We start from the raw sequence: 13,642 nt of genomic DNA on the forward strand, positions 1-13,642 counted from the left end.
CCTCCTTCATATCTAAAGGTTATCTTTGCTGGATAGATTATTCTTGGCTCATAATTTCTCTCTTTCAATAGTTTGAATATTTGGTTCCACTCCCTCCTGGCTTGTAGAGTTTCTGCTGAAAAATCTGATGATAATCTAATGGGCTTTCCTTTGTAAGTTACCGTCTTCTTTTCCCTGGCTGCCTTGAGGATTCTTTCTTTATCGTTGATTTTAGACAGCTTCAATACAATGTGCCTTGGAGAAGGCCTGTTGGGATTGAGGTAACTAGGTGTTCTATTTGCCTCTTGGATTCGAGGGTCCAGTTCTGTCCGCAAATTTGGGAAGTTCTCATCGACAATTTGTTTGAATATATTCTCTGTTCCCTTCTCTCGTTCTTCTCCTTCTGGTATGCTCATTATTCTTATATTGCCCTTTCTGATGGAGTCAGAAAGTTCTTGAGAGTTCTTTCATTTCTTTTAAGTCTCAAGTCTCTTTCTTCTTCCATCTGTGTCATTTCCAGGTTTCTATCTTCGATGTCACTGATTCTTTCCTTCATCTGTCCAAGTCTACTACCTAAGCTGGTTATTTCGTTCTTAATTTCTTCTATTGAGTTCTTAATCTCCAGAAATTCTATTTGTTGTTTTTTTTTAATTTCAATCTCTTTTGTAACGTGCTCATGCTGTTCTTTGATTGTGTTTCTGAGTTCATTTAACTACCTACCTGTGTTTTCTTGCATCTCGTTGAGTTTTTTCAGAACTGCAGTCTTGAATTCTCTGTAATTTAAGTCACATATTTCTGTATCTTTAAGTGCCTTTTCTGGAGACTTTTCACTTTCTTTCTGAGCTATCTTGTTGCCTTGGTTATTCATCGCAAATACTGATTTACTATTTCTCTTCCTAGACTTCTACAGGAGTGGCTTGTGCAACAGGTTGATAGGAAGCGGTCTTTCTTTTGTTTTCCAGTACTTGTTGGTAGAATGTTTTATTTTTTCTCCGACTGCAGCTTATTTTTCTTCTCCCACATGGTAGTGCTATGTTTTCTCTGCACTGTTCCAGCTTCTCACAGAGTGGGGGGGTTCCCTGGGAGATGGGCTCTTCTCTGTTAATAGTTCACCTGGGTGACAGCGTGCAGTGTCCCGGTGGGTATGCTGAGAGCTTGTGATGTCCCAAAGCTCTTCCAGCTCCAGATTCAGAGCCCATATAGTTCTGCAGTTCTGTTTACTCCTGCAGGGATCCTCCCAGATAGGTGGGGCCAGGGGCGGGGTGAGTTGTGAGAGGTGGTCCAGAGCAATGGCAGCGACCACCACCACAGCCAGTCCTGCTTCCACAGCTCTCTCCCCTTTGCCGGAACTAGTTGGGCTGCGAATGTGTGTATGTGGTCCACAGTTCTCAGAACAGCAAATATTCTATTCTTTTGATCTGACACTGCTACTGTTCTGTTTCTAGCACAGGGTAGGTGGGGGCGGGGCAAGCTCTTGGAGGGTAGGGAAGGGGTGGCTAGTCTCAGTGCCGAAGGCTTCCGTTCTCTGTTCGGCAGTGAGGGCTTAAACCACCGTTTTCAGCCTTCTTCCCTCAGTCTTTTCTCCAAGGTCTCTGCCGTGAGCGTTGGGTTCAGCTGTGTTATATGCTGCCCCCTCATCCCTGTGGGCCACATGCGGAGCCCTAGCAGTCGGAGTTCTTCCCTCTCCCACAGCTGCGGTAGTTCCGGGATGCAGCGAGCTCGGAGCACTGAGCTAGGTCTGTGTGCTGTGCCCACACGGCTCTGTCTTCACACTTCTCCCTTCTCTCCTCCCCCGCTTGCATGATTCGCCCACCTGTAGGTGACTTCGGTAGTAGGCCTCTTCGTCTTGCCTGTCTGCTGTGCAAGGAGTCCTTTGTGGAGTTATTGTTGTTCGATTCATTGTAAATTCCAGGGGAGCTTTACAGAGGCTCACGTCATGCCGCCATTATTTCCAACATCCCTTCCTCATCTTTTTTATCCTCTTGATCCATCTGCTCTGATCTGCGACAAACAAAGAACATCATGCCTCACCATTAAATTATTTCAAAATTTGACTAAAAAACTTCAGCAAGGCATTTGGCAAAATCTTTTCTGATGTCCTCTCTCTCTCTCTCTCTCTCTCTCTCTCTCTCTCTTTCTCTCTCTCTCTCTGTCTCTCTCTAATACACACACACACACACACACACACACACACACACACACACACACACAGCAAGAACATAAGTTGGATGAAGGGAGGTTCAATCAATAGGACAAATACAGTTAATTGTTCCAGTTTTCCTCTTTACTTACAACTGCCGGGATGCCTTTCTCAATCTTAGGGAGCCTAGTTAAACTGTTCTCTCACCTTTACTCGTTCCACTTCTCATTATCCTAGGGCTAATCCTATTGGGACCTTGCCTCTTTTACTTGCTGGTCAAGTTTATCTTTTGCAAAATCAAGTCTATTAAAGCTATAAACTACTCTTTTGCAAGGCTTCCAGCCCTTTCCCGAGATTGACTCCATAACCACTTTCTCCCCCTTGGGTCAGATCTGTAGTTCCAGCTCAACGCCACTAACTGAGTTCAGTCCATACATGAGGCCATACACGATCGTCCCTGCTCTTTCTCTTCTCCCTCCCCCCGGGCTTGATACGCTCTCCGGCTACCCTCCCAAACCTGCCAGAAGCATGCACTGGGGACTTTCTCCCTTTCCTTGCTGACATCCCAGACAACAGCAGGCCAAATTCTCATCGGGTGAATGAAACCTTCTATTCGTGGATCGGACCTTCTGATTCTCTCTCACTGTTCTTCGGTTCCACGAAAGTCCTAGCGCTAGGCCAGAAGGTTCTTCTTGCCCCAGGGGTCCAGATCCACCCAGTCTTGGGGACGCCCAGTCTGAAAGTCATCTCTCGTACTCGTGTTCACGGGGTTGAACACTGGGATTTGGGACCCCACAACCTCTTATTCTCCCCTTAATGGGTGGCTCCCTCCTCACCCTTCTCACTCCATCTATTGGGACCATGGGGGCCGCACATTTGCTGTCTGCGAAGTCTATGTATCTTGTTTGTCTCCTCCACATCTTACATGTCATCAGGCTCAACATACAGTCAATCCCATCCAACTGACTTATCTTTTACTACAACACTGCCTGACTCAAATATAACTTCTGTCACCACAATGGAAAATGGTCACACATTTCCTATGCCCAGGCCTTTTTACCCTTCGAGTTCAACCCTCCCTGTTTTATTAAAGTCTCCACAGCACTCCCCAGAAAAAAACACACAAAAAAGTGCTATTGCTTCTGTTCCCGTGATTTGATTGAAGACCTTAAGCTCCTTTTCGAACAGACAGATGTGTCACTCTCTCAGGCCTGATAACTACTCATAACTAACCCCAGACTCCTGCAGCTCCTCTTAATATCTTTATTGTACGAGCTGCAGTTTTCCTCTTACAACCTCCAGGGATGCCTTTCTCAGTCTTCGGGAGCCTAGTTAAACTGTTCTCTCACCTTTACTCGTTCCACTTCTCATTATCCTTGGGCTAATCCTATTGGGACCTTGCCTCTTTAACATGCTGGTCAAGTTTATCTCTTCCAAAATTGTGGCTTTCTTACTCTGTGTGACTATTTCACCTAGCGTAATGCCCTCATTTAATTGTTGCAAATATCAAGATTTCATTCCTTATTATGGCTAAATAATATTTCACCCTGTGCCTATGCATGTGTGTGTATCACATCTTCTTTATCTCTTCATTCATCAATGGACACATATCTTTGCTATTGTAAATAATGCTTCAATAAACATGGAGTGCATATGTCTGTTTGAGTGTTTTTATTTTCTTTAGATAAATACCCTGAAGTGGAATTGTTGGATCATAATTCTATTTTTAATTTTTTGAGGACCTTCCATACTGTATTCCATAGTGGCTTCACCAATTTACAGTCCTCTTATTCTTAAAAGTATATTTATATTAACATTTTATAAAAATATATACCTTTAAGGAGAAGTGCCTTTTTATTTTCCTATATATCTTTTATTTCTCTTTTATTTCTAAATAAAATACTAAGATTTTCATAATATAGTCATAATCTCCAAGTAACTCCTCTTTAAAATTGCTTCACATAATCTTTATTTATATTTTCCATTAATTCTACTCTGAAGCAAATTGCCACCTCTAATGTTTGAGAAATCTAGCACTGACGCAATTTTGAGGTATAAAATAAAAATGATTTATTTTTGCAACTTTGGAAGAAATTATGTTTAAGAATACCAATGGACGAATTTGTTTATCATTTTTTCCTGACTTTAGGTTAAAAATTAACTGTTTCTTTTTATTTCAAAGTGTTATAAACTTTACATTTTTCTCCTTATGCCTTTAAGAAATTAATGTAGTTTGAATAGTTTTTACAAACTTTTTTTCCATCTCAAGACAATTTGATTCTCTGATATATATCATATCTTTCTCTTTAGAGAGCTCTTTATCCCATTATTGAAGCAACTCATCTAAATCAGATCCCTACATGGATGAAGCCCTTTAAATTTAAAGTACAGTTCTTTAATTATAGTTCCTCTCAATCTGTAGAACCAGGGCACCCAAAGGACTTGTTATCTGCATAGGATAACTGCCATAGACATTCTAGTTTAAAAGGGGGGGATGCAACAAGCAGTCGCTTGTCCATAAGAATTCTAAAATCTATCCAAATGTCGGAAGCTCCTTGTTTATGTCTCAAGGCCCAGGAATAATTTCCTTTTGCAGTAACATCTGCTCTCTGGATACTTGGTGCGCCTTATGTGACATCTTCACCCTGTGTGTCATGTTTGCTTTTGCATGAAAAGCATTACTCTTTTGCAACTAAACAAATATAGCCTGCTTCCTGCAAATAGAATTAGGGAGGCCCAAAGACCTTTTCTCATTTGGTGTTTTTTTAATTTTAGCATCATGTGCTGTCTTGGAGAGACTGAAGATTTTTTAAACAATGAAGTTCTGGCTCTTTTTAAGTCTTTCTTTCAATTTACCTCTTTTCTGTTGTATTTCAGTATTAGTAGAAGGAAAAAAAAAGGCTGTACCTTCAAAACTTTTCTTAGGCATTTCTTTAGTGAGGTCACCCGATTCATTAAGCACATTTTCTATTTTCTGTACAATCCAGTTTAGCGTGCTAATCTTTTTACCACTAAATAACAAGGACTCCCCTTCTTCTACTTTTCAAAGAGATGTTGCTCACTTTCCTGTAACCCCTCACCCACAGCACACTCAAAAGTCCAAAATTCTACAAACAGCACGTTCAAGGCACTTTAAGTGTTTACTAACACTGCCCTCAAAGTCGACTGCTCAATTTCAAAGTTATTCCCATATTTTATGTTTTTGTAATGGCAATCTCCACATTCAGGCAACAAAATCTGTGTTAGCAATCTATTGCTGCCTAGTAAATTACTCCGAAACTTAGTGGTTGAAAACAGCAAACATTTATTATTTCACAGTTTGTATCAGTGAGGAAGCCAGGCAGATTTTCAGGGTGCTTCTGACTGATGGTGTCTCAAAAGACTGCAATCAATGTATCAGCTGGAACTGCAGTTGTCTCCTATTTCTGCTAGGGTAGGAGTCACTTCCAAGTTCTCTCTTGTGATTTTTGGCATGCCTCTGAAAATCTACTCCTAGACATTTATGTGACCTTTCTAGAGGGCTGTCTCAGGACATGTCAGCTGGTTTCCCTCTGACTGGGCAATCCGAGACAGAATAAGAAAGTGCTAAAGCAAAAGAAACCATCGACAAAATAAAGAGGCAACCAACTGAATGAGAGAAGATTGTAGCAAACAGTGCCTCCGATAAGGGGCTAATATCCAAAATATACAAGGAACTCATGAAACTCAACAACAAAAAAACAAACAACCCAATTGAAAAATAGGCAGAGGACCTGAAGAGACATTTCTCCAAAGAGGACATACAAATGGCAAATAGACATATGAAAAAATGCTCAACATCACTAATCATCAGAGAAATGCAAATAAAAACCACAATGAGATATCACCTCACCCCAGTCAGAATGGCTATCATCAACAAGACAAATAGTAACAAATGCTGGAGAGGCTGTGGAGAAAAAGGAACCCTCATACACTGTTGGTGGGAATGCAGACTGGTGCAGCCGCTATGGAAGGCAGTGTGGAGGTTCCTCAAAAAATTACGAATAGAATTACCATATGACCCAGCAATCCCTCTCCTGGGTACCTACCCAAAAATCTGAAAACATTTATACATAAAGACACGTGTGCTCCAATGTTCACAGCAGCTTTGTTTACAGTGGCCAAGACATGGAAACAACCAAAATGTCCTTCGATAGATGAATTGATAAAGAAGTTGTGGTATATATACACAACGGAATACTATTCGGCGGTAAGAAAAGATGATATAGGAACATTTGTGACAACATGGATGGATCTTGAGAGTGTAATGCTGAGTGAAATAAGTCAGACAGGATAAAAGCTTTGATACAAAATTTTGTATTAAAGAATGTATTTCACCTGCTGGAAATTTGATAATTTTCTTATCAACATTTGAAAACACGGATAAAAGCTTTGATACAAAATTTTACAGTAAAATCTTCTGTTATGTTAAAAGGCAGCTTAAAATTTTGCGATATCTAAGGCTGGGGAACATCAGTGATTTGGATAACATCTGTAAGGTTACTTTCAACACGACTGTCAATTTATACACACTGGGAGAAATAGTTCTCTGAAAAGCAGTTTTCCCCCCACCCCACCATGGGACAAAACATTTATTTTTTTTATTTTTTATTTAAGAAATTTAAAAAATGTTTAATTATCGTTGAGATTCAATATTATATTAGTTTCAAGTGTACAGCATAGTGGTTAGACATTTATGTAACTTAAACAAAGTGATCTCCCTGATAAGCCTTGCACCCACCTGAAAACACATATCCATAGTTATTACAATATTATTGGCTATATTTTCTATGCTGTATTTTACATCCCCATGACTATTTTGTAACTGCCAATTTGTACTTATAATCTCTTCACCTTTTTCACCCATCCCCACGATCCTCCTCACATCTGGCAACCATCAGTTTGTTCTGTGTATCTGAGATTGTTTTTGTTTTGTTTGTTTATTTATTGTGTTTTTTAGATACCATATATAAGTGAAACCATATGGTATTTGTCTTCCTCTGTCTGCCTTATTTTACTTAGCATAACACCCTCTAGGTCCAACCATGTTGTTGCAAATGATACAATCCTTTTTATGGCTGGGTAATATTCCACTGTATATAGGAGGACTGATGACAAGTTTGTAAGCTAGTTGCAGTGATGTTGCGAACCTTGTTTTGATATCAGAGAGATTCTTCATTATGAATTTGTACCCACTGGACAAACAGTTGATCAAGTTTACTATTTGAAAGTGCTGAAAAGGCTGCGTGAAAAAGTTAGAAGACCTAAAATTTTCGCCAACAATTCATGACTCTCACATCACAACAATACACCAGCTCAAACAGCACCGTCTGTAAGGGAGTTTTTAGCCAGTAAATAAATAACTGTATTGGAACCCCCCCCCATTCACCTGATCTGGCCCCCAATGACTTCTTTCTTTACCTGAAGATAAAGGAAATATTGAAAGGAAGACATTTTGATGACATTCAGGATATCATGGGTAATATGATGATGGCTGATGGCCATTCCAGAAAAAGAGTTCCAAAATTGCTTTGTAGGGTGGACTAGGCACTGGTGTCAGTGCATAGCTTCCCAAAGAAAGTACTTCAAGGTAACCGTAGTGGTATTCAGCAATAAGGTATATAGCACTTTTTTTAGGATGAGTTCGTGAACTTAATTGTCAGACCTTGTATGTACCATATCTTCTTTATCCATTCATCTTTTGATTGGATCATTTAATCCATTTATATTTAAAGTAATTATTGATAGGTACCCTGTTTTCCCAAAAATAAGAAATAGCCAGACAATCAGCTCTAATGCGTCTTTTGGAGCAAAAATTAATATAAGACCAAGTCTTTTATTATGGTAAAATAAGATCAGGTCTTACACTAAATTTTGCTCCAAAAGAGGCATTAGCGTGATAGCCTGGCTAGGTCTTATTTTCAGGGAAACGTGGTATGGACCATATTTGCCGTGTGTAATGAGCTCCCATGTATAATGCACACCCATGTTTTGGGCCCAAAATTTCAGAAAAAAAAATCTTTCATTTTAATCTAAATTTGTATATGTTTATATTTAGGTACTTGTTTTTTTATCATAGAGGAACTTTAGGATTTATTTATTATTATGCTTTTAACTCTTACGCATAAATAAAATAATTAAAAACATTTGTATAGGTATTGAATTAGTACTACCCATGTATAATGCGCATCCTTATTTCTCCCTCACAAATTTGGACAGAAAAGTGTACATTATACATGGCAAAATACAGTAGTTATTGTCAACCTATTCATTGTTTTCTCATTGTTTTTTGTAGGTCTTCTGTCTTCCTTTTTTATTCTTTTGCTGTCTTGTATGTTGATGACTTTCTGTAGTGCTGTATTTGCATTCCTTTCTCTTTGTCATGTATGTAGATTTTGGGTTTGTGGTTACCATGTGCTTCATATATCCCAAGATATGTTTGTAGCAGACTATTTTAAGTTGATGGTCACTTAAGTTCAAACACTTTTTACTATGAGTACGATTTTTACTCACCCCCTCCATATTTATGTTTGTCATTTTTTCACATATTTGTGTGTGTGTGTGTGTGTGTGTGTGTGTTCATATGTCCATTAATTTACTGTTGTTATTACACATGGTCTTCCTATTTTCACCTTTTAACCTTTATACTAGCTTTAGTGTTGGTTGATCCACTGCTTTTATTAGTTATTTGCTTGTCAGTGAGAATTTGTTTTCTTTGTAGTATCTTCTTATCCATATATATTTTTTTCTTTCTTTTTGAAAGTCCCTTCAACATTTCTTTTGTAATAATAGTTTGGTGGTGATGAACTCCTTTAGCTGTTTCTTCTCTGGGGAGCTCTTTACGTTTCCTTCAATTTTAAATGATAGCTTTGCTGGGTAGAGTAGTCTTGGTTGTAAGTTCTTACTTTTCATCACTTTGAATATTTTCTGCTAGTCCCTTCTGCAAAATTTCTGTTTGAGAAATCAGCTGTCAGTTTTATGGGGACTCCTTTGTAGGTAACTAAATGCTTTTCTCTTCCTACTTTTAAAATGTTTATTTTTAATAATTTTATTATGATATGTCTTTGTGTAGACCTCTAGGTTCATCTTGTTTGGGACTCTCTGCACTTCCTGGACTTGTATGTCTATTTCCTTGGCCAGGTTAGGGAGTTTTCAGTCATTATTTCTTCAAATACGCTTTCAGTTCCTTGCTCTTTCTTTTCCTTATGGTATATTTATGATACAGATGTCGTTAGGCTTGATGTTCTCACAGAGGTCCCTTACATTATCCTATTTTTTTTCTTTTTACTGTTCTGATTGGGTGTTTTCTGCTACCCTATCATCCAAATTGCTGATTCAATCCTCTGTTTTATCTGCTATTGGTTCTATCTAATGTATTCTTCATTTCAGTTATTGTGTACTTCATTTATGACAGGTTCTTTTTTATGTTTTCTATCTCCTTTTTTATTTTCCTATCTCTTTGTTAAAGTTCTCACTGAGATTGTCTATTCTTCCTGTAAGTTCACTGAACATCCTCATAACCAGTCTGGTGAACTCTTGCCTCCATTTTGTTTCATTCTTTTTCTGGAGTTTTGTCCTCTTCTTTCATTTGGATGTTTCTTTTTCTCCTCATTTTGGCTGCCTCCATGTGTTTGTTTCTGTGCATCTTGTAGATCTGCTATGTCTTCCAGTCTTGGCAGAATAACCTTATGTAATAGGTGTCCTGTGGGACCCAGTGACACAATCTCCCTGTTCATCTGAGCCACGTGCTCTGTCTCTTGTGTGGGTTGTGTGCCCCATCCTATTGTAGTTGAGCCTTGGTTGCTGTTGGCACATCAGCGGGTAGGATTGACCACCAGGATGACAGGCTGTAAGGACTGGCTCTTACAGTGGATGAGCTGTTGTGCAGGGGCTGACACCACAGAGTGGGCTTCACTTTAGTGGGGCTTTAGTGCCTGCCGTGTCCACTCTTTGGGCCTATATTTCTGGTGCTAATTGTGTGAGGGTCTGAGGCTGGCCACTAGGTGTGTTGGTTTTGAGACCTCTTGGGAGGGGCTCTTGTGCAGGCAAAGGTCAGCTGCTGTCTGGTCTGGGGCCACCATGTAGGAGCTACAGTGATCTGTGGTACATGACTGTGTGGGGCTTGGAGGCACCTTGGAGAGGTTATGCTTGAACCAAGGCTGACTACCACTGGTGCTGGGCTTGGGGCTACTTAGCAAGAGATACAGCACACACACTGAATTTAGCCGCTACTTGTTTGGGGTTTGTGGACCTTTGAGAAATTTTAGGAAAGTCTGCAGCATGGGCGTAGTCAGCAGCTTATGTGGATTAGCCTCTAAAAGATGTTTGGGCCAGTGCATAGATTGGGTAGGTGGAGTCTCTGGGAATCACCAGGGTGGGGATAAAGGGAACATGGTGTTAGCCAAGTTGATGGGACTCACATTTGGCACCTGTCTGTGCTTGCAGGCTGTGTGGGGGATTGCTCAACAAAGGAACAATAGCACGTGCTAGCACTTTAGTCCCAGAGAGAGCTGCCCTGCAGCCCTGCCCTGAAGCCAGACAGTTCAGTTTCTCTCCATATATCCTTGATACTTTCGAGCTGCTCTCTCTTTCCTGGAGCTTTGAACAAGTGCTTTTGAGCAAGTGAGTCTGTGCTGGGGCCCTTTAAGAGGACACTTTGGTTTCCAGCAACCCTCCATATTGCCAGACTCAATTCCCAGTGATTTTCACAACCGGATGTTGTGGGTACTCCTCTTCCCAGCACTGGTGCTCTGTGCTGGGACCCCAGTGTGGGGGTAGGGCCTCTTACTCTTCAGGGGAGACTTCTGTAGCCGAGATATCCCCCATGCTTATTAAATGCAACACATGGGTGTTGAACCCATCTATTTTTCGTTTCTGCCCCTCCTACCTGTCACATCATGACTTCTTCTTTATATCCTTTATTGTAGGAGTTCTGTTCAGCTAGATGGTTCTCAAGTGTGGTTGTTCTGTGATTTTGTTATAAATTTGATGTGGTTACGGGAGGAGGCAAGCACAGCATTTGCCTACTCTGCCATTTTGACCAGAAGACCTCCTGAAAATAATTTTGAACTGGACTGCCAGTCATTTCTCATCAACTGTCATTTTTGAAAAGGTTTGCATCTATAGGTTATGTGATTTTGTCTGATATTTGAGATCAAATAATTTATGAGATTATTATGAATAAACTAAATCATAATACTAATTGAATAACTTCATTATGATTGGAATGTAAACATTCTGCTGTATATTCACAACTTTTTCTCTGGAGCTCCCTGTCATAACATCACTGATTAACTTTACAACAGAAAATCAAATTTTGTAAAGCAAAATTTTCTCAGCTGCTTCTGCTTTAGCACTGGTTACTGTCAATAAAATGTTAGACAAAAGAGAAAATATCACATTCCTTATAAAATTATGAATCAGCATTCAGGTAAACAATGGTGATGACTGACGTTCTGGCTGTTTGGTCCACCTTTTTAGATCTTTTAAACAAGATCCTTAGATATTGGGGCAAACATGCCCCTTTTTCCTCATTAAATGCTAGCACTCAGCATCTTCTTACCAAATACTTATCAAAATGCTCAGCAAAAGCATTTATCAAACCCTTCCCTTACCCAGGCCTATATTTTACTTTTTTTTGCTCTTATTTATTTATTTATTTGCTCAATATTATATGAATCATCTTATAAGACAGTATGTTATGCTTGAAAAAATATTTTATTTTTCAAGGGTAGTAAGCAAAGTTTTATCAGGTATAGAAATTTCAGTGCTCTTCCTGGTGAGGTGGTGACGAAGATTTGGAAACATTGGTGTTAGCTCGAGAAAATACCATTGATAGAGCTGAAGATACCTTTGCCAGCATTTTAGATCCTTGTTCTGAAATACTGGGTTTGGGAGTTTCTGTGGATAAAGCAAAAAAAGTAATATGGCTATTAGACATTTTAATATTATAGTCATACTAGAGCATTGATGATTTAGAATTTATAAATTGACATTCATAAAATACTTTATGGATTTAAAAACACACAAAGATTATTTTGAGATTTGATCCTTCCAACACTCCTGTGAAGGAAACAGGAAGAATGATGTTTCCCTTTTTGGACACTGAGTCTTGGTCATGTCAAATACTTTGCCTAAGATCACACGAGTGGCCAAGTTTGGGATACAGTCCAGCTTCCTGATGCTTGTGGTATCATTATACCTACTGCACTCTGATGCTTCTCTAGTCAGGTGTGCAAAGAATGCCTTTCTTTTTCTAGCAGAAAACTGTGAAAAAGCCTGATAAGCTATACTCACATAGGGAAGTAAATTTCAACTCTATATAGTGAGGGTGTGTGTTTCAGAGTGTTCAAGTGAAAGCAGAAGTGCACTAAAATTGCCATAATTTCTCATCAATTTGGGGTAAATTTTTAGTTGACTAACTTCAAGCAATGTTTTTTTGTCACGTGAGATAAGAGTATTCATTTGAATTCATTTTTTCTGCACCACTTATGCAGCACATGGACTCTTAGAGAATATATTTTAATTTTAAAAAATTATTTTACATGTAAATATAGAAGAGAGCATTTATGTACTTTTATGAAACTTTATGATAAGATGTGATAGGACATGAAAACACACACAGAAAAGCCCATATTTTCTTAATCCCAGTACATGCCAAAATCCTGTACCTCTTGCAGTTACCTAAACGTATCTTTTCTGGCAAGATAATCTTCTATGGTTAAAGCTAAAATAGCTCACAGTAAATTTAGCTATAAATAAAGAAAAAAAAGTTTAGTTTTTTAACTGTACTATTATTTTTTAAATGACATTAGAATTAAAAACAAAAAGACTACAATCTGTAGCAAATAAGACAAAAGCATGGCTGAAAGAGAAAGATGTGCATTCTGAAAAAGCAAGATATAAATTTTACTAACATGATAGAGGCATTGTTGCAAGATTTCTGCAATTCTCATTGGAGAGGTAAAAAGTGTCTGCTAAAAAAAATGCAGATTTCTAGGCACTACTCAGTTAGCTAGTTTGGAGAGGATACTGGAATCTGCATTGTTAAAAAAATATCCTGCCTGGGTGTCTCTAATGCAGAGCAATTCCTGGAAACACACTGAGGACACTGCCCCAAATCTGCTTTCATTATTAGATTCCAGCATCTTGTTCCGGACTGGTGGGTGGCTGATGTCCTAGCATACATGAGGCTCATTCCCAGAGACAATAGTGAATCCTTATCTTTATCAGTTAATTGTTCTTTTTCACAGCAAAACTATAGGCTATCGTTGGTTATTACCCAACGTGGGCCTCTTTTCTGGAATGCAATTGCAACTACATGGAACTACATTATGGAAGGAAGAAAGATTGTAGGATCAAAATCAGAAGACCTGTTTTTGAGCCCTGAAAGCTGTACATTTTTTGACAGTGTCAGGCAGTTATATACTTCCATTTCCTTTTTTGTAAACTGGGGCTTTAATTTGCAGAGAGGGAATAGTACAGTGTAGGGGATATAGACAAAGT

The 13,642-nt window shown here is 39.0% G+C and overlaps 1 protein-coding gene across 12 annotated transcripts in view; it reads right to left on the reverse strand.

Moving 5' to 3' along the window:
• Positions 1 to 295: 295 nt before the first annotated feature.
• LOC109439476 (fibrous sheath-interacting protein 2-like) overlaps positions 296 to 13,642 on the reverse strand; it is a 162,118-nt gene continuing 148,771 nt past the window's right edge. For 10 of the 12 annotated variants that reach the window (XM_088800770.1, XM_088800765.1, XM_088800768.1 and 7 more), the window contains one exon: positions 11,836 to 12,037. In XM_088800770.1, coding sequence (XP_088656896.1) covers positions 11,901 to 12,037 — 137 coding nt within the window. In that variant the 3' untranslated portion in view covers positions 11,836 to 11,900. Of the gene's footprint in view, positions 1,981 to 11,835; positions 12,038 to 13,642 lie in introns of those variants that run through there. The other 2 variants (XM_088800767.1, XR_016022329.1) reach the window with 2 other exon arrangements.

The sequence above is a fragment of the Rhinolophus sinicus genome, chromosome 9, assembly GCF_057876585.1.
Source record: "Rhinolophus sinicus isolate RSI-liver-muscle chromosome 9, RSI-T2T, whole genome shotgun sequence".
Taxonomy (NCBI): Eukaryota; Metazoa; Chordata; class Mammalia; order Chiroptera; family Rhinolophidae; genus Rhinolophus; species Rhinolophus sinicus.